Source organism: Enoplosus armatus, chromosome 11, assembly GCF_043641665.1.
Source record: "Enoplosus armatus isolate fEnoArm2 chromosome 11, fEnoArm2.hap1, whole genome shotgun sequence".
Taxonomy (NCBI): domain Eukaryota; kingdom Metazoa; phylum Chordata; class Actinopteri; order Centrarchiformes; family Enoplosidae; genus Enoplosus; species Enoplosus armatus.
In genome coordinates this window covers 8145065-8173026 of record NC_092190.1, presented here as the reverse complement: position 1 = coordinate 8173026, position 27962 = coordinate 8145065, and the positions used below count along the sequence as shown (strand labels likewise).

Genomic DNA, 27962 nt, shown 5'->3' with positions numbered 1-27962 from the left:
TTAAAAGGCGATAAACAGGCATCAATATATGTATGTTATAGACCGCTGAGAAAGAAAAATGCGACCGCGCCTGCTAAATTGACATGTAACAGGATTCTAGGGCTGGGACTATATTAATGCGCCGCCCCGCTATGAGCTCAGGAGCAACGCACAGCGCGTCAAAGAAATCTGATTTCTCAGTGCGACTTGTGTTTACACAGGAGCCATCCAAAGCCACGTTTTAGCAAGCAAGCAAGCTTGGTTGGGACAGTACAGTGCAGGACTGTTCAGCGTTTGACTCGCTGCCCATGCAAACAGTGGAGGAACAGCCAGCTGCAAGTACATGACCATATAAGTGAGTTTACTTGAAATAATTTCAGGAAAACTGTCCATCGGAGAGATTTTTGAGACATTTGGATAACATGGAGTGTTGCAGCTGATCGACAGGGTGAGCACATGTCGTGCATGTAGCTAATCGCTTTGTTGGATGAACTTTCACTATGGATGTGGACATGGAAACTGTTGCAAACTAACCACAACTACGCCTGGCCTTGGTTGCAGGTGATGGTACATCGGCATCATTTTTGAAAGTAATCTTTAGTCCCACATCGCTGTCAACGAGCTTCGGCCGAAACTGTGCTGGGTCGACATGGAGGATCAGGATGAGAGGGAGAACAGTCCTCCGAAGTTAGACCGGGGGTTCGCCCTGACTTACATCGGCTGGTCCTCGCTGGACAGGCGGACCACCCTGCCCATGCTGCCGTGGCTGGTGGCTGAGATCCGCAGGAGGACCGAGAGGGGCGACTTCGGCCCCGTGGTGCAGCCGAGAGAAGTTCAGCTGATCCTCAACCCCCCCTTCGTCCGATGTGTCCCCTCCAACAGCAACAACTCCTCAGTCTTCATATTCGAACACAAAGCACAGCTCATCTCTCGCTTCATTCACAACAGCAATGACCTCACCTATTTTGCCTATCTCCTGCGGGGCCAGCCTGACAACCCCGAGTCCGAGATGTCCTGTCACGTCTTTAAGGCCTGCGACCCCAACCAGGTAGGCCTGTCCAAGTGTCAAACACACCTTTGCACATGTCACAACAGCAATTATACCAGGGACAAGAGAGAAGCACACCTAAGAGCATTATAAAGAACAGTAGACTAAGAAAATGCAGATCAAAAGGTAATTAGGGGATTAGTAGTGTTATCACTCAAATATTGTTTATATGGAATATATATTCAGCATTTAAGAAGACCCAAAGTCTTCAGTGACATCAAATGTCCAGTTTAAACAATACCAATCTCTCTCTCTCTCTCTCTACTGTTTGCATAATATTCCAAAGAGATTAAAATGTTACTGTAAATCTTCTTTGATGTCCTGATGTACAGTGAGACCCACTTATTTACATGTTATGATGGACTGAGTCTGGCTTTAAGTGTAAACAGAAGACAAAGGAATGTCCTGCAAAGCCTGAATTGAAATCTCCTTGAGGTGATAGCTATGTCATTTAATTTCAAACACACACAGAGTAGATTAGTCAATGGTCCAAAACATGTTTGCTTTGGTATTAAGTATTTAGGCCACCGGTCGGTGGGAATGATAAACAGAGCACCCTGGATTTTTTGGCAAAGTTAATCCATCTCTGTGCTTTCCCCTCTAGGGGATCAGACATCTCTCTGGTGACTGTAGTGTGACAACAACTGAATAGGCACAATATCGAGTCAGCACATTTACATGCTGATCAGCATGCCACTCTTGAGTAATAAACCGAAATGTGGTAAACAGTCTAAAATCAGGAACGTGCGAGTCAGTGTTTGAAAATCAATGTGCAGTCATGTTTTTTTTGGTCTTTGCTGAAATGCAGTTTAGGTCATACTGTGTGTAAGGCACTGTGCTCAAGAGCTCACCCCAGTGGCACTGACGTGTGTGTCTGCGTGTGTGTTTGCGTGTGAGCGAGAGTTTGTGGTTAGAATAAGTGCTTAATACGTGTCTTTTTTTTGTGTCTATATTATGAATCATGTGGTTTAGGGTTGTGTCAACATGATTCTTCACCTGCTGTAAGACAAGCTGAAGTCTTACACTTGTCCACGTTATTCTTGTTTCCCCAAATGAACAAGGAAACCTTCACAAATAATGTCCACAAACAGACATCCAGTCATGCTCACATTCTGCATTGATCTCAGATATGCATGCGTTGTATCACGTTTCCTGTGCTATGTGCTGGCCGGACAGGCTGTTTGTCTGCTGGTGAAAGCAGAGAGCAGAAGAGGCAACAAGTTCCAGGCAGATGCACTTTCGAGGTGCCTGGCCTCTCTCCTGGGATCCGAATGTTTGCAGCAGTCAGAGAGGCATCTTGAACATACTTCATTTAGTGTTATTACGCAACAAAAACTGGTTTGGCAGCCAGCAAGCTAGCAGCATGTGCAAGGTGGACCATGTGGAATGCATGGGTTATTCTACCAGTACATTGCTGCCATGTACAACACCCTGCTGCAGTCACTGTTAATGATTTGATTATTTCACAGGTATCCTGTTTATAATACAGGCGTTCTTATTCTCATTGTGCAACTGTGGATGTTTTCTTTGTCCCAACTGAGTTTGAAGACATGATAACTCTTTGCTTTGTTTTTTAGTGACAGGCATGTTTTCAAAATCTATTCTTAGCTGTATGACAAGGGTACGTTGTGTAACACCCGAGGAAAGACCCCTGGCTTCTATCAATATGATGTGAAAGGTTAAAACGAAATGACACTTGTGATGTCTTGGAGAACCGAGAAGCTCAAGTACAGTTCATTCAATTTTGTATGCGCGTTTAACATGCTAACACTATCTGTTTTCAATTGTGTGTGTTCCTTTTGTTTGAAAGGTTGGATGCTTAGAATCAAGTTTGACTTCCTTGACTTGAAATACAACTTCAGCCGTAATCGATTATGCATAAGGTGCAGCCTCTCCGGCATTTTAAGGTTCACTCAGTCATCTCTGGACTCTTGATTGGTGTATCCATGACAACAGGCTATACATAGTATTTTTCCAGAAGAATATCAAACGAGTTAAACAAACACTGTCATTTAGAGTTTAACTGTAACATTTTACTCGGCTCAGAGTCTCATTACTTACGTTACTCATTTACGTCCTCAACGAGACTCCCATGACAGCTTGCACACATTTACCACTGACTCAACTCGACTCCATTGTGCCATTATCAAGTCACCAATAGAGAGTCCGAGCCTGCACAGTGTAAACCACCGTGTGTTTTCTACCTCTGCTCTGACTTGGAACAGGACCACAGTAGAGACTCTCACTGGGTGACCCTCTCCTGTCTTGTGGGTGCTGTTCATCATCCGGTGACAACGTAGTGACAGTGGGACACACTCATGAGCCAAGTCAGGGCAAGAGTGACATACTTGACTCCGCTTTAAAAGGCTAAATCAGTATTTAGGAAACTTCAAACAGTCATAAAACCAAGTTGGGATGAAAAGTTTGTGTTGTCTATTTACCAACTTTACCCGAGGGCTTATTTCAAAATGCAGACTTTTTGGATCTCCATCGGTATTATGGAAAAAAACAAAAAACAGACATAACTTTTTCCATTCTCTGCTATTGAGAAGCGTTAACAAGCTTTTTGAGTCACACCTGTGTTAGCTTTGGTTAGCCAAGCCAGGTGAGGTGGTTTTTAACATGATCACATTTCTTGCAAAATGAGAAACCATAGATTCTTATCTGGTTGTCATGAGAGATGATTAAATGCTTAATCTGCCCTGTTAGCATTGCATTGGAGACAAATTGAGTTCATTCATATGTTAACACGTGTTGCATACAAGTAAGGATACAACACATTGTTAAAGTAGCTCTGCATGCCTGAAAATATTGCATGCCTTTACAGTAAACATGGTCACAGTCTACTGCCTCCATTATTTGCAGTTGATTCCCTTTTTAGCTGTACAGTACATTGGTTTGACAGTGCAAAACATAGGATCAAGCAAGTTCCTGTTTGATTGTGAAATTTAAATAATTTTTTTAACATGGATCCTCCATGGAAAAATCACATATTATTTGATGCAAAAAAGCCGAGGGATGAAAAGTAAAAGGAAAGAAATAGCCTCCTCATTTAACTGCCACCCTGACACATAGTGATTTTCTGTTATGATATGAGCTTCTTGCCCCATGTTAGGGTGACATAGCCTTTGTCTTGCTTTGTTGTGAGTTGGGACATGAACTTTGTTAAACTACCGAGTGCAGTTTGTCCTCAGGCAGATGGAAAAGCACTGGGAGGACGTCATAGCTGTATTGTGGTGCAGCTACAAACACGTGACAACAGTAAGCCTTCAGGACCAATTCATGGAGAGCTTTAGCCACACAAAGACACATATGTTTACTAAAGCAACAGTACTTGTCCAGGTTTACACTTTAAGATTGGAAGTGGATGTTCTTGTCTTTTATTTATTTTGAGTAACCTTGTAAAAACTTACATTGATTACTTTTACTTTTACACGTGTGTAATCTTTGAATGCTTTGACAGGGTGAATTATCTTCCATGCCTCCGTCTCTGTCTGTTTCCATCCTTATCTTGTATTGACACAATGATAACCTGTGTGTCTCCTGAAAGAAGTCTAATTAGGCCTAATTGCGAGTGTGTGGGGTCCTCACTGCTTCTTGGTGGTTTAGGTAAATGGTGCCGATAAGTGCAACAGAACTATGTGCCATCTACTGTTTGATCAGATGTTAGTAGGGCCTATTGTTGGGAGGTTTGACATTACATGAGCCATGCACTGAGAGCGCTCAGGACTCTACCAGCTCAGAGGGGACAATCCTCGTGTTTGTTTTCTCCTAAGCTCTAAAGCTGCTGGTGTTCATGTAGACAGGCTTTGGATCACAACCACTGTCACCGATATTGTTTGATAAAGCCAGGCAATGATGGGTGAAGGTTAGATGTAAAAATCAGCTTGGAGTGGGAGGCTATGTTTGAACAGATTTCCAGTGGGGAAAACACACAGCTTTCCTCCATTCCCTAACAGCTCTCTGCCTGTCTGTGCCTGCCTCCACGCAAGGAATGAGCACCTTTACTGGCTCTGTATTGGGTTGACTACAAATAATTAATCAGATCAAATGGTGCTGTGGCGTCATCTTACTCATGTATAATCCAGCAGTTCCTTTAAATGTTAAGACAGCGCAGTCATTTTTTCCTCCGTTCAAGGTGTTGCAGTACACAGGCCTGATTGTGTGTCAGACCAGACATCACAGCTGTGATTCTCAGCCACCAAGGCCTCTGAGTTACCTTGACCTTGTAGTGTCAGCACTGCTTTTTCCCCACAAAGGTAGCCAGTTTGATTTCACATACTGTTTATTCACTCTTAGTACATTTTGATGACGTGTTTCAGGTTATTTTGTGCCTATATTTATGCTAAGACATGGGTCTACGCACCTTGACGTTTGCTGTTAAAGATTCTTTAAAAGTCTTCTTCTAACAGTTGGAAAAATCAATTACACAGGCCAGAGAATTGTTTGAGTGAAGAGATGGCTGAGTATGTATGACCAACCACACACCACCCCCACCACCTGCCCTCTTCCTCATCTCAATACAGCCCTCTGTCACCAGCCACGCACAGCTCAGCCCTTGGGAAGGCAGGCACTTGGAAATGGGACTTTAAAATAGCTCATGTAGCCACAGCAGCAATATGGCAGACAAGTATTTGATCTCTGTGTCTCATACATTAAGTGGCTTTCATTTATTTTATTGACAATCCTTCCTTTCCTGTTTGCCTGCCCTCCCACTTCTATCCTGTTGCCCTGGTCACACCTCTGAAGGAAGACTGATGTATTTTGTTACATAACTTCCCTCTTGAGTCTACATAATAAATGTATTTGCTCAACAGTCAGTACGCAACTTCTTATCGGATACGATAGGAGATGTGTGCAGTGTGCGGGGCCACTGTTTGTTTTAGCGCTCATTGTTGTCTTAAACACTGTGTTTGGCTGACCTTGGCTGTGGCCCTGGTTCAAGAACTCTCTCTTTTTAGAGAGCTGGAACTCAGAGGCTGTCAGTCCTGTTGTGTCTGCCAAAATTATTGTAATCTCAACTGTAAATGTGTCTCAAGACTGAGGGATGGATTCCCAAGTATTGCTTAAGAGTGTGCATTGAAAGACTTACATTTTGTCTTGACTTGTTTGTTTTTTTTCCTGGATGCAAGTTACTGAAACGGATTTCCTGCTTCAATGGCACTAGCCGTTCCTGCAGGTGTTGAACAAGGAGCAGCAACGGGCTCTGTGACCTTCAAGTCTCTGATTTCTTCCAGCCCTCTGTTTTGTCTTCTGTCCCATAGAGTATGGGTGTTTTCCTGGCTCCTTGCCTACTTCTGTTAGCAATGTAGCGTTTGGTCGGCCTGTTGCTCACTCGCCTTGAGTTATTCAAAGTCACGACATGAAGTCAGTTCATGTTTTTTGTTCATCAAAACCAGTTCTTGGATGAACTGTCTAAACATAGTTTGACTTGTTCTGTGTTGACTTCTGTTTGTGCGTTGAGTTTACATTTATATCCAAAACACCTGCATTGATATGCTGTGATGGATCAATCACTGCAAGGGGTGGAGATTATTTTATTTGGGCTTTATATTTTAACTTTTTCATTTTTATTTTTGTTGTTGTTATTTAAGCAATTTTTAGATTGAATTTAAGATGAAATGAGGTAATAGGGTTATTGCAATTCATTGTGTCTGTCTCAGTTGTGTTGAGTTATGTTATTCTCATGTTGTCCAGTTGTAGGAGGAGCTGCAGAGAAAAACCTCCTCTGGTGTTTGCTTCTAGCTCACTTCCCTTTCTCTTTTGTTGTGGTATTCCTTGTTAATATCTTCCTATTCATCATATCCCGTCATTCTACTCTCCTTTCTTACAGGTCCCTGAGGTGATCAGTAGCATTCGCCAAGTGTCCAAATCAGCACTAAAGGAAGACACAAAGCCCAAACAGGAAGCTGACGAGGCCTTCTACAACTCCCAGAAGTTTGAAGTGCTTTACTGCGGCAAGGTAGAAATGCATACACTCCTCAAATATGAAGTGTTTTCATTTGATCAGGTGGTTGAATTAATGCTGCTGAATTTAAAAAAAAAAAAAAAAAAAAAAAAAAAAAAAAAAAAATCCAGGTGACAGTTCTGCACAAAAAGGCTCCGTCCACCCTCATCGATGACTGCATCCATAAGTTTCGTCAGCATGAGGTCGAGCGCAAACGCCTGCGATTGCTCAACGGTCAGCGAGGGTCCACGGAGAGTGCCCCTGTGGAGTTCCTCATGGGGGAAGAAGGAGACCCGCTCTCCTCAGTTCTGAATGAGAGTATAGAGGACCCCGAAGGCCCTGGAGTGGATGACATGACTGGAGGTAAGAGCCTCATGCAGACTGAGGATTAGGATGAATTGTTTTATTGAAATAATGTGTGTGTGCGCACAACTACAGTAAGAACAAAAGGTAAACACTGAATCTGAATGTAACTTTAGTCAGATCTGTCAAGCTGTCCATTCTTGCATGACACATTTGCAGTTTACAATTATAATGGTGGCAGATTTACTGCTTGAAATTCTTTATAAATTTGGAAACAAGAGTTAGACAAAAGTGGGCGTATCATTTCTAGCTGATGTGATAACACGTAGCTTAATGCATGAGTGAGATCCAGTGAGCTGCGACTATCACATAAGCATGTGTGTCCAGCAATGTCCTTCCGTCTGTGTTCAGAGAGATTGTCTGACCCTTCAGTAGCTGAAGATGATGAAATAACAATCTTAAATATAAACTTGATGGCTACGTTTATGATATCGTGCTACAAGACTGAGGCTAAACCTACATGTCCCAGGCAAAAAGTGAGCATCCTCACCAGTTGATTATTCGTTCGTATATATTATAATTTTGTATTATTATTATTGTTGTATTATATAATATTTTAAGTATGATAAGGGAAAATGTAAAAACATATCATAATATGGTCAAACTTGTCTGGTCGGCCATGTGGTGGCCCTGTGCACCAATAAGAATCGTGGCTGAAAGTGTCAGGTATGTTGATCTAAATAAACGGCGGCGTGTGTCTTTGTTGTATGTGTTTCAGGTAAGGGCCTGTCAAGCAGTGCCAGCCAGAGCAGCCTGCGAGGAGCGTTCCCCGAGTGCATCCTGGAGGATTCTGGATTTGAGGAGCCTCAGGAGTTTCGTACGCGCTGCAGCAGCCTGGCAGGGAGTCTGCAGAGGAAGCCGGGGGAAGGCGTCATCATGGGTCCCACACGCCGCAGGCACTCTAGCGCACCAAACCATGTTCAGCCGTCTGATGCAGACAAGAACCGTACCATGCTGTTCCAGGTAGAGGAAATTTGATAAAGACAAGTGCTGTTGCTTAGCAGCTCAGAGGCTTCTTATCTCTATATCCAGCTGACTGTAGATGGTCAGTCCGTTGGTAGAACACAGCACTGAGGAGCTTTATCATAACGGCAATGCTCTCTCATTGAAACCTGTGGCTTAGTATGCACTCAAGTGCCCGGTCAGGACCAAGGCATCTATTATATATGAATTACAGTAATTCGCAGTGTACTGAAATGAATGACTACTATGTGTGATTGTGGTATAGAGGGACAACATACAATGTACAGTTGTAGTCATATTTTATGCTCTTTGGATTTATTCCAACATTGTAGGGGATGTTAGGTTTATGGGTAGAACTCCAAATATACTCCCTTTGTCAATGAGATGGATGGATGTTGTTTTGTTCACTCAGTACTGCCAAGTCATAATTTGTCTTGAAGAACTTGATTCCATCTGTCACACCAGAAAACCAAATGCTTGCTTGCTTCGCGCCGTTAATCATTGTTTGTCACCCTCTCTGCATTCAGTCCGGCCTCTGAGCCTCTTGCTACTGCAAATCATTTTTTATGTGCACGTGGCTGGCAGTTATGATGTTCAGACCAGCTCGGCCCTGTGTTACTGCTTCAGCTAAAGAGGCTGTAACTCCTGAGTAGGATTTGTGACTGCAGCGCGACTCCCGTGTGAACGTAAGGTCACTCCTTTATGAAAAGCATGCGGGCTGCAGAGTCAGCCAGCTGCCATTCCTCACACACCATGCCCATTTCCTCATGAAGCTAATTTTAAAAACTAGAGCACATCGCCCAATATGATACTCCACATAGCAGTCAATTATGGGAAAAATCGTTGGTACAGACTTGTTGACCTTGATATTGAGAGTGCACGAGTGTGTCATTGAATGGGTCTCAGAATAGTCACAGTCCTTGTCATGAGATTCTTGACACTGAGATTAAAATTATATCCATGATCTACAAACACTAAGAGGGTATTATTATTTTGTGCGGGTAGTTTTTTATGTATCTGTATGTGTTCTTGCATGAATCTGTCTGACCACAATACACTTATGTGTTACACAGGTTGGGCGTTTTGAAGTAAACCTCATAAGTCCAGACAGTAAAACAGTGGTGCTGGAGAAGAACTTCAAAGATATCTCATCCTGCTGTCAGGTTGGTTTATTTTTACTTCCTGTATTTACACTAAAAGCCACTCTCTTCTGTCTCTGCAGCAGACCCAGCCAGAGAATAAGCTCAGACTATTAGTCTTTTCTGGGCATTTAATGCATTACTGGCTGTCTTTACAGTACACCAGTCTTTTTATTTTCAATCCGTAATTTAATTACAAATGACATCTTTCTCAGTGATGTAGAAATATATATTTTTTTACTGTACAGTGCCCATTTCTTTAAATAGACAAGATAATACACTGTCTAGTGTGAGCAAAGGGGACATTGTGGTTGCAGTTTTATCATTTGTATTGCTGGACTGAATCCAAAGATCCAAAAGTATTGTGATTTATTCTAGTTTCCTGTTTGTCTTGACTTTAACGCAGGGTATCAAGCAGTCCGACCATTTTGGATTCATCTGTCGGGACCCATCAGAAGCTGGTCCCAGTCAGTATGTTTGCTATGTTTTCCAGTGTGCCAGCGAGTCCCTGGTGAGTCACACAAGACATGTCAATTAAAATGACTTCAGCTTTTATTTATTTTATTTTAATTTCTACAAACCTCTCTGTGTTGCCTTTGTGTGTGTATGCATGCTTGTCTTGTCCCCGCGTTTGACCCTATGTGTCAGGTGGATGAGGTGATGCTGACCCTGAAGCAGGCCTTCACCACAGCAGCAGCCTTACAGAGCAACAAGACCGAGATCCAGCTATGTGAAGCCTGTCCCATGCATGACCTGCACAAGCTCTGCGAGCGGATTGAAGGTGAGCACATCTCTCTTGCTTGACTCCTGAATGTATCGGCGCATGGTCTGTTTCTCAGAATTCATGCAACACAAAAGAGCAGCTTATTTCCTCCCCTGTTTCCAGGTCTCTACCCACCCAGAGCAAAGCTAGCCATCCAAAAATATCTCTCCCAGCTGACTGATAATGAGCAGGCAGAGATTTTTGAGCGAGTTCAGGTAAGGGTTGTCTCCGCTTAGAGAAAGCACACTTTATTATCTGCAAGATTACTGACAGGTGATTTTTACAGATCTTGTATCTTCTTCAAAGCAGTGTTGTTTTGTTTTTTTCAATCTTTGAAAGTTTTGAGTGTTTGTGTATCCACGCAGAGATTGAAGCCCGGGTCAGACCAAGAGGAGAATGAGCTGGTGATTCTCCATCTGAGACAGCTCTGTGAAACCAAACAAAAGTCCCACCTCCACATTGGAGAGGCCCCTCAGGTAAATACTTAGAGAAAATCATTTACAAAGGAATTGTAGTTCCTTGTGGTGGCTGCTATTGATGCTTAAAGCTCAGTTTTGAAACTCTTTGCTGCCGTCTTAAATGTAAAGTTCTCACTTCCCATTCTGGATGCGTAATGTTCCTAGAAAAGACCGAAGCTGGTTGTCAATTGAATCAGTGTTATATTCCATAAGTTTGTGAGGGGTAAACATGACATTAAAGTATGTGGGTTGTGGATTATTACTTAAGCATGATCTAGCCTGAGGGATTGTATGTTACAGTATTATTCTTAGCCATGCGGTTTGCTACTGTGTGCTTCTACAGTGAAGGCTCACAATGAAAGTCTCATTCAGTCACATTTTATTCATCATGTGTGATGAAATTTTTATTCTTTCCATTGTTCTGACAGAATGCAGCAAACAGCTCATCATCAGGAGACGGCACAGCATCCAGCAGTCGCTTCAAACTCGATATTCTCAAGAATAAAGCACGCAACTCCCTCACCAGCTCTCTGGAGAACATCTTTGCGAGGGTGTGTCTGAGCAGAGATGTTTTTTTTATAACTTGTATTCTTTTCTGCCCCCGCCTTTATCTTTATTTAATTTCCTGCTGTTATTTTATCTACCATTTCTTTCTCTCTTTCTCTAAGTTTATTCCTGTCTCTTCTTTCTCCACCCCAGACAGAATATAGCCACTGGGCTGTGTACCTTGAGTTGTCTCTCTGCTCTCTCTTTGTATCAGTTGCTGTTTCTGTGTCAGTGTCATCCAGGGGATTTGGATTGACCCATATCTGCCAGTGAGACAGCAGAATAATTCCTTACTAGAGGGATCCAGGCAATCTGAGACCTCTGCTGCCATCTGTTATTGTCTCAGAGACTTAACTGAACAGTGACATTGTCACTTTTGTTATCAAGTCAGGAAATATATTATGTTTCTTGTCATTTGTGATTATCTTATTCATTGCAAGTCATTTTTTTTTCTACCTTCTTGACAATACCAATGGCACTTTTTGTCATGGACAGTTGGTACACTTTAAGAAAAGGATTGTGTAAACATGTTTTTGGCATATATGTTTTTATTTGTTTTTTCAGAACTTATTTAATATTGTATAATCACCTCTATCACCAGGGTGCCAGCCGAATGCGGGGCCGTCTGGGAAGCATGGGAAGCATTAGCAGTTTTGAAAGGGTAAGTGTCCTTGAGGGGGAGCACGAGAATTCCCAGAACTTCACTTGAGGGACTCTGGGAATTCTCACTTTTTATCCAGTGGCTTTTAAAAGCATGTTATATTCCAGCTCTGTCCTCAGAAAAGGGCAAGTGTGATAAACAGGCTTTCGCTTTCACCACCGTCAGTCATTAGAGAATGGAAACAGTTTCATGCTGAAGCTGCATTGGACAACAGACGGAACATTACAGCAGGGAGTGTGTTTACAGAGCTATCTGTGAACCATTTGGAGTAGTTGGCTCCACTGTGTTACTGCTGTGTAGAATGTGGAGTGAGTGTGTGATGTATTCCCCCGACTCTCCATCAGTCGTGATTGAGTTAAAAGAGCACTCCCCTGATTTAGCATTGAACTCCTGTAACACTGTCAGATTCACGATGGACAATTTAGAAGAAAAAGGATCAAAATCAATGCAGAAGAACCAGAGCTATTGTCTTTTTTTATTCCATGCACACTTCTTTCTTTTAAAAACCTGGCGCCTACATTACCCACAATGCAACTCGACAATCCAACAGTTCAGTAAGAGATTTTAGTGTGTTATGCTAGTAGCAGCTAATGCAGTCTCGAGCAGCTAGCCTCAAGCAGAGATGAGGAGCGGGCTACAGATTTCAGCTCACTTCTTTCTAACTCCACACCCCCAGATTTTTATCATTTTCAAGCGTGTAGTCTTCAGACCCAAGCTGACTCAAGTGACTTCACTCGAGGCAATTTGTCAGATTTCATCGCTCCCTCTGAAGCCACAAAAGGCGTCATACAACTTCTTTTCACATATAAACAGACAAAGATGTGTAAAATTGGTGGAGTTCCCATTTAAGGATGTGTTGCTTGTAGTATTAAACACACAGACGCTATTCAAAATAGATCCTCCGCATAGCTGTCACATCACTTACTTTGCCTGTTGCATCAATCATGTCGTGTCAGATTTAGTGGAAATATGAACTGCCAAGTGAGGGAAATAATTCACATCAGCCTTCAAGTGGCAGCCTCAAGGGATGGGGGATTTTATTAAGCTGCTATATCTCTACTGTCACCAAATCCATCAATACTGGCTGTTGCAGATTTAAAAAATCAAACCAAACAGTCATACTCACAATGACACAGACAACCATACCAGCAAGTAATGTTATTTTCATAAGCAACTTGTGTTGTATGTAAAACTGAGTGACATCATTACGTATGTGTATATTCTGTATGTACAAGGAGAATCTGCTGTCTTTACTTTCAAGGCTCACCTGTGCCCCTCTTTGTTATATGCGGCCAGAACAATGTTGTTTGCCCTGTGATTAAGAGAATAAGTAGTCATCTGGGGATTGTGTCAGGATGCCGATGTCCTGGCAAGCAGGAAATTCAAGTCAGGATGTGCAGTTGTGCGTCTGCTGAGCCATGCCTGTCTTGGCTTCCTCTTCTTTGCCCTGTCATAGGACACAGCACAAGTGTCTGACCCACTGAGCCTCTTTATCTCCAACAGTGTTTCCTAAAATCTACAAATCACAATTAAGCCAGTCGTCTGACAGTTATATCTTGCAGGATTTACATGTGTGCAACAGACGAACAGACCTTTTGCAATCTGCAATGTGATTAGCAGCGAAAGGCCTTTTGAGATAGTGCCCTTGAAAGAAGCGACACAAATATCGCTGAATTTCTCCTGTCATGTCAGATCTTGGAGAGGGAGGTCTCTAAAAGCATGATGGCAGGGGATTGGAGGGTTTTCGTGTGGAGTTGAGCCACTGAGGTCCTCCCTGCCAATAGTGTGTGATGCTGTGAGTCACAGGACATCGCCCATTAGAATACAATAGATGTGGGAGTTGTACCGCCAGGCATCAGGCAATGCTGACTCCAAGAGTGTTGAGTGGAAAGTTGAACCTGGAACGAGTCTTGCTGTGGGGTTACTTTGGCTAGGTGAGTGCAGAACTGTAACTTGAGTAATTGAGGTGGTGTTTTATTTGGTTTTGCTCTGTGCCTCTGGAATATAGAGTTGCAAGCTGTGTGGTTTGACTTCCAAAGACATTTGACATGATTATTACCCTGAATTTTGCCTGCTTGCACCCAGGTTATTGACCTACATAGCTATGCAGAATATTTTCTATGCAGAGGATTTTCTTTTGGATTATGTGTTTAGATTCACCATTCTGTCATTGTTTCACCCTGTTACTCAGTTGTAGTCAGATTCATCAGAAAATCCAACCTTGCTTAAAAAATCTAGATATAAAATATCATCAATGTACATTGCTGTAAAAGTTTTACATATGCACTGACATCTTTCTCCCTTCCACATTCTGTCCTCCTCAGCAGGATGAGGAATCTCCTGGTCACTCCCCTCCAGGTTCCCCTCCTGCTTTCCCTGACGACGACCCGGAAGCCGGCCTGCAGTTCCGTCGGCGTGCCCACACCTTCAGCCATCCACCTGTGAAGAAGCGCATCTCCTTCGAGGGCCAGCCAGCCAACCAGAGCAAACAGGCTCCACTGCGCAGACAACAGTCTGTTAACTCAGAACTACTGCAGAGCAGGTAATTTATACTTCAGTCACTGCTCTAGTTTGAACTTGTGGGAGGAAGGAATGATCAATGCAGAGTATGCATCTCTTTAGAAATGTTGGAGGAGTGGATGTTTTGCAAAGAGTTTTGTACTAAAATGTTTCTATAGCAGTAATCTTTTGTGTTATGTTTGAAGATATGGCTAATGCTAACTTTGCTTAGAAAATCCAAACCTATTGCTTTTCTTTTAATCAGTTTAACACTATCTAAATATTGAGTTAATCTTTTGATGTACATACAGACAATGTAATCTATTTGCAGAACTTTTGATCAGTTCTAAATCTCTCCACCTCCTGCTCCACTATCCTTGAACAATAGCATCAGAGTTTCCTGTCACTGTTTTGATCCTTCATGAGTTCCTCAGTGTTTTTCTGTGCTCTGACCAGAAGCTCTTTCTTTTGTGTAATGTGTTTGTTTTTTTATTTGTGGGCATTTCATGTTTGGCTCGCCCAGTCCCGTGGCTGTCTCCAGAACGCGCAGCGTTTCGGAGAGCGAGTCCTCCTTCAGCCTCCCCTCCTCCTTCTCCGCTCCCACTTTCCTGAAAAGCATTTACCAGGGCTCACTGGGCTCCCTGAGCTCCCTGGCAGACAGTGGGAGCCTCAAGAGGTGAGAGGGGGTTTCAGACAAACCCCCCTGCTTAGACCCAAACGCTCCGACCAGGGACAAGGGGATGAGATGGGTGGGAGGGACGAACTGTTCTTTGCTGGGATGGCAGTACATGTTGGCTGTCCAAACCTTTTAACACCCAGCTTTTTTTTTTGTCCCTGTATCTTTCTACCTTTTTTCCTGTCTATCCTTTTTATGGGTAAAAATACTTTCCGGCTGTTTCTTTTTTTCCCCATCGTCTAAGCAGCTGGACCCACCCTCTTCCTGTTTCTCTCAGAAGTAGAAGGGGATGCTGATACACCCCTCTCTTGTTGTATTTGCATGTGAATCCGAAGCTGTTTTGCACTGCAAAACTGTATGTAACATGGGTTTATTAACTGCATGTCACACTTCTGCCATCACCTTTCCAGTCTCTAGATCCTCTCTGGCAGTGCTACCCTGATAGGGTCTACTAGGTGTCTGGATGGCAGAAAGTAAAGGTTAACATTTCCATTATGAATGAGATGCAGTGGAGCAGACCATTGTAAAATGGCATTTCCACAGGATGTTTTTCTCCTCTGACAGCAGTCCAATCTTCTGAGCACTTACATTGACAATGCAGCCAAAGGAGTAAGAAAAGCTTTTTCAGCACACATTACCCCGGATGATGAATAAGAGCTGAATTTGTTGAAAAGCCTCAACCTGCTGGGTATTTAAATCTGAATATGCCAACATGTTCACAGCCTGGTTTGCTTCATCTGTTGCCCTGTGAGATAACGTGCTGTCTTTTCTCTGACTTTCTTTAATAACTTTACTGGCAGGAAAACACAATAGGAGGTCATATGTCAAGTGAAGAATTTTAATCTGTTGAAGAGGCAATGTTTGATGCATGATTATGCGTAAACAGCTGTGAGAGTAAAATCATGGCATCAGTGACATTTGTCTCAATAAAGGTCACTTCCTGTTTTTCCACTGTCCACGTGATCAGACAGGCGCTTGTGTGCTGAGCACGGTTGTTAACTACTGTAGAATTCAAGTGATCCCTAATGAGTAACATAAAAAGCTTGTTTCTTTAATGGGAGAAAATATAATTTGGACTTGAAAAGGATTCATGTATGTATGTATGTGTGTCTGTGTGTATGTGTATCCAGAGCTTGAAATTAAAATTTTCATTCACCAGCAAAAACGGTTGTATTAAAAAACATAACCTGTAATTTGCTTGACACATAATCAAATCTAGTTGAATGTAGCCTTTCTAATCACTTAAGTAGAACAACCCAACCTGCAAAAGAATAGAAATAGAAATGTTCTTTAATTCTGCTGCTATTGTACGAATTACGTTGTGCTACAGAGACAACGTTCCTACTTGGAGAAGCCGGGCTGCGCTCTCCTCTCCATTTCACCCACCTTTTTTTTTTTTTACATACCGTGTTCATTAACACAAATAGCAGAATAGACCCTCACTGTCTGAAGACCAAGCCCTTTATTTTGATTGTTTAGGATTTGGTTGAGCACCTGCCAAGTTCGCTACATTGTCTGCATTGTTGTGTTAGCCGGTGTGACTTTCAAGGCGTGGATATTATAACTCGATAAATGTGAAACATAAGTAACATGAGACGGTCAACATGAAGTTTTTCAATACCTCCAGCAGCTCAGTAACCAAGTTTTCTTCGCCACTAACAAATGCAACTTTTTTTCCAGAAAACGAACAAGCACGCATGCGTCTCAGCTGTGGCTGTTTGTGTGGCTGTCATTTTACATACTAATTGTGACCTACACCACCCGCTTTATTAACATGGACACTGGGAATCCGTCAATGCCTGGTACATGTTTTTCATCAGTATGTTTAACGTTCATCTTGACCATTTCTCATCAGCACAGACAGTTTGTTGATGAGAAGCTTGTGTAATGTTTCCTGTGTCTTTTCTGAGTGGAGAGGTCAGATGTGTGTGTGTGTGTGTGTGTGTGTGTGTGTGTGTGTGTGTGTGTGTGTGTGTGTGTGTGTGTGTGTGTGTGTGTGTGTGTGTGTGTAAAAGCTGCTGAAAGAGTGTTGGTGTAAGATGATAGCTGACTCATTTATCGGGTGTCTGTGACGCTGCTGTCTTCTCTCGTAGCAATGGGGAAGGCAGGAAGAGGACTCTGTCTGGCTGCAGCAGTGACTCCGTGAGTGGAGGTCTCCCTCCGACCCCACGCAGGGTCTCCTGGAGACAGAAGATCTTCCTGAGGGTCGCTTCGCCCATGAACAAGCCGTCTGCATCCATGCAGCACCCAGGTCTGGTAACAGAATCCCTCAAGCAATTCGGGCAAGGCACAACATGATGCCCAATGAATACGCTCTGAATAATCCACAAGTGCATAGGAAATGAGTACAAGGCAGGGGGAACAGGGGAAAATTACTACTCTGAAATTGTACATATATGGGAAAAGCAGTGAGGGTTGAAAGGAAAGAGGAATTTTCCCACTTCATCCTTGTCAGATAAACACTGATAAAGGAGCTTGTGAAAGTGATCCTCCTACCTGTTCTCATGGCCAGTTTTCTTGCCTTCAGCATAGTCTTTCTTCGCTGACTCTAGGTAGCTTTAAAGGGCGTTAATAACCCCCGAAATATCAGGCTCTTTAGCTGCTAAATGCTCCACTTTCTTCACCAGCTAGATGCTAACTTTGTCTGTCTGTTGTTTTTGGGTGTTGTGTTTTAGATGGCAGGGAGCTGTTGCCTCTCTCTCCTCATGCCTTGGACTCAAGTCTGGATCCTTTGGGGCGTCTGTTGCCACCGGCAGGTGACCCCCTGTCTGGGGAGAGGCCTAAGAGGACGGGGGCTGACTACCGGACCCTCTGGAAGACTGCGATCCACCAGCAGATCCTACTGCTGCGGATGGAAAAGGAGAACCAGAGACTGGAGGGTGAGTTGCAGTTACTAGTGTGCACATAAAGTATGATAATTGCCCTAGAACGAATCCTTCCTTTGGTCACACGAATGACAAATCTGAAGAACATGATGTCCGTGGTCTTGTTGCTGCTCGATGATTCAGTGTTCTTTGTTGTTTAGTATATTTGTTTCTCTGCAGACACTGGTGGTATTTATAATTTGTCATGGGGCTGTTCTTGTTGACATCTGCTCACACTGGGTCTTATTGTAAAGATTGTTAAGATATTTCTTGCAGTGGCAAGTTCCACTCCTGTCCCTTTTCCTCACTGACCATGAAAGTTTCACACTCGGTCCTCACCACACACTCTAACACTTAAAGTCTTGTAGTTCCTAACTGAAGCTTTATGAGCATGAACAGGGGCAGAAGGCTCAGAGTTTGCTACTCCTACACTGTCATTTCAGTTTATTTTGAGAAGTCAAATGTTGCCATCTTGGTTTGATATTCCAGAGCGCAGCTATATTTAGTGCAAAATGTTTTGCTGTTGCATACACAAACACACACACATATGAACACATGCAGATAAACAAACATACTCAAACAAACACTCAGTAGGTTAAAGTGCATATGTGGGAAAAACCAACAATAACAGTAACAGCACTGGGAAATATCGCCCTCTAATGGCTCAGGTTATTTAGGGTGCATCCAAAAGCTTCTTTTTTAGCACTCAATTTTTTCTGTCCTCCCCTCATAACCACTTGACTCTTAACAGGAAGTTAACAGGCAAGAGGAGGAGTGGAGTGGTGAAGAGGAAGTAGAGGCCATTTGGGACAGTTAATTAGCTACTTCATTATCAAAAAGGCATCTTTACAGTGAAGTGGCATGAAACCAACCCCACCTTGTAAATGACAAAAGTCTAAGACCATAATGTGTGTCAACAAAACAGCATGTAACATTGACATCTTGCTCTAAGTGAAAAGGAGGAGATTTGTTTTAGCCTTGGGATGCACCTGCTATGTGTAGCCTTTATATTATATTATAACAACACATCTCTTTCCCTTTGTCACTATGACACCAATGCTGGTCTGAGGACCTAACTGTGAATAACCATTTTCAATAGAAGGTAAGTGATATAACAGGAGCCCTTGGGATCAAGGCAGATAGATGTTTTGCATGATTTCGGGTGATGATTATTATTTTCATTCAATGCAGGTGTTTTTGTTTGCATGTTCAGGGACGATCAAACTTTATGGTGTTTTTTTTTTTTTTTTTTTGTCCGTTGTACCTCTGTCTTGATGTAGCTTCTCCAGCCTCCAGCATAATAAAGATGGATCTTTGGTGTTAATGTGGGTATTGTGGCTTGTGTTTACGTGTTAGGCTTTCCATGGTAACAGGTGACAAAGGGTGTGAGGGACTATATCCACACTTGCTATCAAATATGACGTCTGTTAATCAGCTACCTTCTGTTTTATGAAAGCAAAAACAGAAGGGCTTTTTTCTAAGTACAGCCCTCTTTTGTTCACCTTTGGTCTTGATTTTCTGGTGCAACTTCTTTGACCAAATGATGTTGAATATGTTCTTTAATCTCTTTTTATTCTGGTTATTGTGTTGCAGCGAGCAGAGATGAGCTGCACATCCGCAAGATGAAGCTGAACTACCAGGAAGTGGGGCAGTGCTCCAAAGATGCGCAGGCATTGTGGGAGAGAAAACTGACAGCCCCAGGCCGAACGACAGTCCCACAAGACAAGGAGGAGATGTATCGCACACTTTGCCAAGGTGAGAGACGTGTGTGTGTGTGTTTGTGTCTACGTTTTTGTGTGTAAGAACATTGAGAGAAAGGGGTTGTGAAGACATGCTCATATATGTGCGTATCTCTAATTTTTCATACAGACATGAGCATATGTAGTCTCCATCTTTGTGTGCAGGTGTTCCCAAGAGCAGGCGTGGTGAGGTCTGGCTGCTCCTTTCCCATCAGCACCGGCTGCGTCATAGACTGCCTCAGCGTCAGCAGGCCCCGGACACCCACTACCATGACCTGCTCAAGCAGCTCACCGCACAGCAGCATGCTATTCTGGTGGATCTAGGTGTGCACCCAGTTATAAAACAAGGGTCCCTACAATGATGGAGAACAAAGAAAAGTCATGGACCGTTTCATATTTTAGGCATGAGACAATTTCAGGATAATAAAGGATAATGCATGTTGAGGAGGTGTTTGAAATTTTAGGATTGCTGCTCTATAGGTAGAAGCCATCATTATTGTTAATAGTTGTCATAGGAGTAGTAGTTTGGTTGTTATTCTCCTTAGTTTTATGTATTCGGAGGCAAACTAAGAAAATTCGAAGAAATTCCTTCCTTCCTTCCTCTTGTCGTGTTGAAAGCTCACAGAAACTATGAACATAAATATTATCTCTGTCTCCCTGTTCAGGCCGGACCTTCCCCAACCACCAGTACTTCTCAGCCCAACTGGGCGCGGGGCAGCTTTCCCTCTACAACCTCCTGAAAGCCTATTCTCTGCTGGATACAGAGGTACATACTGTAATCCTGTGTCCTTTCCCCAGACTGCGATGTCATGAAATTGGTAGTACATAATGTGTGCTCTTTTTCTTGTGCCACACAGGTTGGCTACTGCCAGGGCATCAGCTTTGTGGCTGGAGTGTTGCTGCTGCACATGAGCGAAGAACAGGCTTTTGACATGCTGAAGTTCCTTATGTATGACCTCGGCATCAGGCAGCAGTACAGGCCTGACATGGTCTCTCTGCAGGTCAGTACATGGAGGGTGGATTAGAACATGAGGGATGTCATTACTATGTGGTAACGCTTTAGCTACAGAATCTTCTAGATTTAATTCCTGCAAGATAATTTAGGGTTCAACATCAGGCATTGTTGCACCGACATTCAATTTCAAAAAGGTCAAATTAGAGCCAAATTACAGCTTTTACCAGACTGTTTAAATAAGTGGTGTTCACTTGTACATTTGGCACAGCAGGAAAAAAAAACCTCTCAACGTTAAAGCCGCTATGAATAGAATTTCAACTTGTGTCCCCCACTGGTAGTAACAAAAAAGGCACTGTGATAGACAACAATGCATACTAATACTCCCCTACACCTCCCCCAGATCTGACCATGGGGCACTGAGATTAAACATATAGACTGCTTCAGTTTTCACCAGGATTGTCTCATTTTTCTCTCAACAAAAACTTGGGCTCAGAATAATTTGAGCATTTTAATTCTGAATGATAAGACTTTTTAATTTAAATGTTATAGTATATGCACAGTACGTTTCCAACCTATTGGAAACAGTATATGAGTATCAAGCACACTGGACTTGTGTGGGTTATTAGTTAGCAATGGCAAACAGTAGTCAAGTGTCTCCTCCTCTTGTTCAAACCACACCTGCATGCCTGCTTTGTTAAACATCAGCTGACCTCACCGAAGTGAATGCATCAGCAGGCGTGGTAATGTTTAATCTACGGCAGGTAACCATTTAGCCAAGCTGTGGCCTGTTGGTTCTCTCTACACTGCAGTTCTGTTCTTTTAAGACTAATCCAAAGGCAGCAAAGCCAAGAGGAGTTTGTTTTCTCTGTGCAGTGGTTCAGTGCGAGGAGGTAAAGGTATTACTTGTCTTCTTTGTAACGGTCAGGAAATTGTAAGACTGATAACACGTCTAATTTTAGCTTGAGCTAACTTCTGCTTCTTCTTTCTGTCTGCTGTGCATTTCACTGTAGGCTTGTCAGGATCACATTGTTATAGAGTTAGTACAGCTCATCAAATGCTTGCCCTTGATACGTGTCTGAGCAAGTCTCTAAAACAACACTGATAAAACTAAGGAGCTGCTAAGGAGCTGCGTGGGTAAATGTTAATTTGCCAGCTAGTAATTCTTAGATTGTCCTGTGATACTCAGATCTAGACATACCAGTTTGTTCTAGCACAGCATGTTTTGATGTGTGTGAATTATCTGTTTGAATGTGCCTGTTTATGCCTGTGCACACTCTCTGCGTCATCCCAGATTCAGATGTACCAGCTCTCCAGACTGTTACACGACTACCACCGCGAGTTGTACAATCACTTCGAGGAGCACGAGATCTGCCCGAGCCTCTACGCGGCGCCTTGGTTCCTCACTCTCTTCGCCTCGCAGTTCCCCCTCAGCTTTGTGTCCCGCATCTTTGGTATATTTTTAGAATAATGGCCCCTGTGTTTGCTCACACACACATGCTTATCAGCACAACACTATTTTCAAAAGTGGATGAAATTTAAATAGCCTTGTAATAATTACAGCTTAAAGGAAAAGTGTCGAAAGCATTGATGTTTTATTACTGTGCCTGTGTGTTTTTTTTCAGATTTTGTATTTATACAAGGGACCGGGGTGATCTTTAAAGTGGCCCTCTGTCTGCTGAGCAGCCATGAGGGGGAGATAATGGAGTGTGACAGCTTTGAGAGCATTGTGGACTATCTGAAAACTACAATTCCTGCCCTCACTCAGACACAGATGGAGCAGACCATTGCGAAGGTACAGAATGGGAAGTTAAAATTGCATTAAATACAGTCTCAGGTTTCCAGACCTTTTGTAGTGTAGCTAAACTGAATAGATTTTTAAGACTAAGCTCTCCACATTAGCCTGATACAATTCATATTACCACCGTTGTTGATGCTTTGCGTTCTATCTGTAGGGTTTTCATCAAATATTCACCTCTTTGGCAAAGCATTTTCTCTCAGACCTGCAAACCAAAGTGATGTTTACAGTTAACTGGTCAGTTTGAACCCTAAGAAATCTAAAAGCAAACATAATTTAGATCCTTCCCTTCTGTGCCTTTTAGCTCACATTTTTAATGTTGGTAAAATACAGAAAATCTGGAAAGCTACACAGGCCATTCTGTTACATAAAGGTGGTGATAGGAGAGACTTGAATAACTTCCATCCGATTTCAAAATTGTCCTGCTTAGCAAAGACCAAACATAAACTTGTTTTAAGTTCTGACAAAACAATATATGCTGTTCTCAAAGTCAAGGTTTATGAAAATCCAGCCTACTGTTTCCACCCATACGCTTTAGTGTTCTCAAATTGAAATTGTTGAGTGTTATGAATGCTTGGCTGGATAGTAGACTAGCTTTTAGGACCCACGTGGAACACCTGACGAGCAAACTTAAGGTTTGAAAATTTGTCTTTTGTATAAAAACAAATCCTGCGTCTCTCTTGCTAGTTGGAAGACCATTGTACAGTTATTGAATATATGCATGCCTCGACCTCCACCTTCAAGTCTCTTGACTCCACTTTATCACAGCTGATTAATTCCTCACTCGTTATTGCATCTTATGTGACAAGGTGGGTTGGTCCTCCTTAACCGATAGAAGGGAGTTGCATTGTATGTTGTTTATCTATACGGCTCCACTAACTGCCTCATTAACTTTGCACTCTGGTCTCACATAAATGCAGCACTTCCAAACTGAGCTACTGATGGCTACTGAACTGGCGTCAGATACTATGCTCCTCACAAATGGAATGAGCTGCAAAAAACTTTGAAACTAAAGTCTCTCATTTCACTCGATTTTTAAAAGATTATATTCAAGTATTTGCAATTCCACTTGTAGTTGCTTTTCTTAATGTGAAACTAATGTAACTTGGGTGTGTGAGATTTCAAATGAAAACTACATATAATAAAAGTGTATTTTATTTTCAGATTAATTGCAAATACAACTAACGAAGGCATTTTGATTTAATGTGTACTTACAGTATATAGAAGAAGAATTGCTTTCGTTGTGTTTGCTGTTACAGTACCTCCTGGCAAAAGTACTGTTGCATGTGTTTAGCCACAGTCGCAAAGAACAGATTTTCAATCCCATTTCAACCCCTTTAGATTTATCACAATGGTCTACTTTTTGATAAAAGTAGTACAACTTTTGGAGTCAGTTTTTCATGATTTTTCAGTAAATTGTGCAAATGTTGCCCAGAAAATTAACATCAAAGGGTAAGGTTGCTTATTTATATTCATCTCATGAAATTTTTCCAAAACCAGCATGTGTTAATCCGTCTCAATAATTTCCAACGTCCCCAGCCTTTATGTGGCACTCAACCCCAAGGCCATTGGTTCCTACTGAAGATATTAACCTTTCAAAGTTGGTCACGCAAATGTTACTCAAACAGGAGTAAATAGACAGACAATAGTTGATAGTAAGATGAATTCATTGTTGGTTTTGGTCTTTTCATGGGATTTCTTGACAATAAACTCACAATAATCTCGCTGAACCATACTGTTTTGTAACAGTATCGATATACTACAATGACTTGTCAGTTGATGGCATGTGTCTCACTGTGCAATGTGTTGTTTGCCAGGTAATGGAGATGGACATCTCCAAGCAGCTGCACGCATATGAGGTGGAGTACCATGTCCTGCAGGATGAGATGTTAGATGCCGGACCGCTGCCTGATGATTCTGACCGGCTCGACAAACTAGAAAAGACGAATGTGCAGTTAAAGAAACAGAACATGGACCTGCTGGAAAAACTTCAGGTAAGAAAGAGAAGAATCACTCTGCAACAAGACCACTCTCCTCAATTATGACCTTTCATCCACATAAGTGGGAAGGAACTGCAAATGCTTGGTATATAATTTGTAATCATATTCATTATTTTAATACCTAATTGGGGGAATTTATGTGTAATTGTGGGAAGTATCTAAGTTATTGCTCAGTTTAAAATGTCTTCTTTCGATGGACTGGTGAACGGCTCTGTCACATTTGTTTAGAGAGCCACAGAAGTTGTGTCTCAGACCACCCATAGATGGCACTAAAACACAAGTTAAAACACAATGGAAATGATAGCAAAACAAAGGGATTGAACACAAATTGTTCTCCAAGTACTCTTAACATTTTGATCAGTAGTTTGTGAGTCTGTGCAGCAGGACTGGTATAGTCACGCCTGATGGTCCTCATATTAATGAGGGTCAAAGAGATATTGAGCTGCTCTCACCTCTGATGTGACAAAGACAAATGACTGGAGTCTTACACCTACGGTGTTGGATAACATTTAGACAACAGGTGATTTACACTTAAATGTGCATTCTGGATCCTGTATGAACTACAGTCATAATTGATGGCACTTTTGTTGAGATTTTGTGCTATGGTCCAGCTACAAAGTCATACTAGCGCTGACTTCTAGTTGAGTTCTCAGAGTTTGTAGCGTCTGTGCTTTGTATCGTACCCTGTATTTGCTGAGGTACAATGACTGTGTCCTCCAGGCTGCACGGCAGAAGATTCAGACGCTGGAAACGAGCGTGGAGAACTTCCTCTCTCGGGAGAGCAAAATGAAGCACATGATTCGCTCTCTGGAGCAGGAGAGGGCAGCTTACCAGAAGACCATTGAACGCATGCGCTCATGCCTTCCCCCTGACGCCCTGACAGATGTGGAGATGACCCAGATCAAAACAGGACCCAACGGGAAAGCCAAAACTACAGCCAAGAAGCCCTGATGGCAACCAGGGGGCTGGCTGCTCTGGGCAGACGCACAGGCAGAGACCGAAGTGAACAAATGGAGACTGCTTCAGCGGAAATCTGCTGAACCCCACAGCCATTGTTGTACTGCTGCACAAGAGTAGCAGCGTTTTGTAAATGTGTGATGTCTGGACTTGAGACGTGCAGACAGTAAGGGAAACATCTACGTGACATTTGTCAGCATATAATAAAGTGGTGGGAGGACGTTTCAGTTATATTAGCAAACAGACTGTTTGCTAATATAACCATCAATGCATCAAAGCTGCTGTTCTGTCTCATGTGTTTCACTGCCAGTTTGAAGGTGAGATCAAGATGCACAACATCCTTCCCTATTCAGATCTTTTGGGTAATCACAGGGGGATTTTCTAGATTGACACAGGTGAGAAATGTGTCTGCCTCTGCAATCTTTTTGAACACTGCCTTGGTGTATTTACTACCAGTCTCAGTAGCACCACTAAAGCAGTGAACAGAAGGTGCTTGTTGGCAAACAGTCCTTTGGACCTCAGGTTCAACTTATAGCCATTACCAGTGTGTATGATCCTGGAGTTGATACCCCATTGTTTTTGTTGTTTTTGAACTTGTGTCTGTGACTCTGCCTCAGAGTAATCACATTGCTTTGTTATTTCCTTTTTTTCACTTGAAATTTCTGTGAATGTAATCTCACTCCAAAGAACATTCTGTTTTTCACAACAGAGACATCTGGGTGCACGTCTTTCCATGTTAGGCTTTAAATTTCAGCAGACATATAGTATCTCGCTGCTCATCTCTCAGTACAACACCACTGCCTTCACGTGAGAGATCTTTAGAGCTTGCACTTGCTGCTTTTAAGGAGGAAGTGTTTCTTCCAAAACTCAGGCAGGATGTGAGGTCGTCTGCCTTCTCAGTTTCCTGTGTGACTGACCGCGGTGTTGCCTGGTTTTAGCGCCACGTTCAGACACTGAGGCAGAGTTCACGCTCCCCAGGAGGCACCAAAGAACAGACTGAGGTGGAGGAGTGATCTGAATGTACACCACATGCTTCTGTTCTGAAAGTCTGTGTGACATTTTTGTTTTTGTCAGCCTGAGGTTTGACAAAACTAGCAACATCCTCTCTTCCTGTAGTTCTTGGAGGCGGGACTACAAGCAGCTAGTGTTGTTTGGCTCAAGATTTCAAGACAACACATATCTGCAGCTGCATGGTTTCTGCTGATGGTCACACATGTTTGCAGTGAAACTCAAGTGCTCAGGTGGGTAGAGAGACCCCAAAGGAAATGAGAAGAACTTAAAAGACAATTCAGTTTCTTTTTGAGTGGGGATAAGTCTCTCCTGATACTGGGTAATATCTACAGTGTATGTACACACACACACACACACACTCACATACACACAAGCTGTACGGTGAACTGGTTGAGTGTACGGGCAGACAGTTCAAATGAGTTGAAAGAGTGTCCCTGGATGTCTTCTCTGTTTTGTTTTATCCCACCTCCGTGTCTGACTCATCATCGGCAGTTCTGATTGAAAGCAGAACAGTCCTGGGCTTGACTCCGCTTTCATAAAACACCCTTACATTGAAACCAAGGTGATGTCTATCATGAAAAAAGTACTTACTAACAGTGTCTGTCAGTCTTCCTGTCCTTGGCGACGAGTTGTGGTGACACATTTGTGTCTCTCAGTGTAAAGTTTGTATTCTCAAACTTTAGCCCAAGCAGACATATCCTTTGGCATACAATGCAATATGTATATGTGTAGCAGTCCTGTGTATTTGCATATACCCAGAGCACTTGCCTACTTTTGCTAAGTTACAGGAGCTACAGTAATTCACATAAAGTTTGATAAATCCGGCCTGATGTTCCCTGTCATGGTGAAACGTTCTTGTGGTAATTGAGGTGACGTTGTAAAGGTTTGCACCAAACTACTCATAAATAATAGAGAAATAATCACCTCTGAACAGCAGGGATTCTCTCAATACTTCAGAACATGAAACATATCAAACAACTAATTTCTGTTGATCAACCTGTTGAAGGATATGTAGGATACAGTCCTACACAGCTTTCCTGCCTCTCTTTGCCTGTATTTAGCTTATCTACAGTATTTGTGCATCATATAAATTGACCATTGAACCAAAGATGTGGTTTGTTTTTCAAAAATGAATGAATGAAAAATGAATGAATTCATCCAAAATGCTGTGATGTATTATACGTTGAATGTGATAACTTTGATTGTCACCACACTTTTTCAGCATTCTTTAAGTTTGTACTAAGACAAAAGCTTGAAAAGATACCAATATTGACAGTAAAAACTTGACACTCAAAAAAAACAAAAAAAACATTGGCAGACTTGTTTACTCGTCGTTCTCATCTTATTCATATGTGCCAAAAGTTAATGATGGCCTTAATTCTCCATTAATCGGAGACATGAGACCATGTTGTCAATATCTTGTTAAGCACATCCTCTCGGTCAACGAAGGGTCTTCATGTTACATCAGGTGCTCTGAGTCCTGACTACTAAATAGTGCTTGTATGACTGTGTTTTTAGGAACGATTGTGTCAACATGAGGGCTACACAAAAGCAAAGAAACTGTCATGAATTCTTCAATAAACTTCACCTTGCCTTGTT

At 42.4% G+C, this 27962-nt stretch overlaps 1 protein-coding gene across 5 annotated transcripts; it reads left to right on the top strand.

Moving 5' to 3' along the window:
* The first annotated feature begins 17 nt into the window (after positions 1 to 17).
* Positions 18 to 27962, top strand: tbc1d4 (TBC1 domain family, member 4). 5 transcript variants are annotated; one of them, XM_070914284.1, is made up of 24 exons: positions 18 to 1027; positions 6861 to 6989; positions 7106 to 7337; positions 8056 to 8300; positions 9374 to 9463; positions 9846 to 9950; positions 10088 to 10220; positions 10326 to 10417; positions 10568 to 10678; positions 11089 to 11211; positions 11808 to 11867; positions 14192 to 14409; positions 14890 to 15042; positions 17136 to 17293; positions 17718 to 17921; positions 19006 to 19008; positions 19500 to 19661; positions 19811 to 19969; positions 20311 to 20411; positions 20503 to 20646; positions 21892 to 22051; positions 22223 to 22392; positions 24213 to 24389; positions 25116 to 27962. In XM_070914284.1, exons 1-24 carry the CDS (start codon positions 629 to 631, stop codon positions 25344 to 25346), a joined length of 3759 nt encoding a protein of 1252 aa, XP_070770385.1. In that variant the 5' UTR covers positions 18 to 628; the 3' UTR covers positions 25347 to 27962. The 5 variants fall into 5 exon arrangements, with proteins under 5 accessions (XP_070770385.1, XP_070770386.1, XP_070770387.1 ...); XM_070914285.1 differs by having other exon boundaries at positions 7106 to 7343; XM_070914286.1 differs by lacking the exon at positions 19006 to 19008 and having other exon boundaries at positions 7106 to 7292.

Excerpts from the sequence above, each read along its gene's own strand:
- tbc1d4 (XM_070914285.1), top strand. The coding sequence starts at position 629 with ATGGAGGATCAGGATGAGAGGGAGAACAGTCCTCCGAAGTTAGACCGG. Across the intron at positions 11,868-14,191 it reads GCATTAGCAGTTTTGAAAGG|CAGGATGAGGAATCTCCTGG; the intron begins GTAAGTGTCCTT and ends TGTCCTCCTCAG. Across the intron at positions 19,662-19,810 it reads GTATCGCACACTTTGCCAAG|GTGTTCCCAAGAGCAGGCGT; the intron begins GTGAGAGACGTG and ends CTTTGTGTGCAG.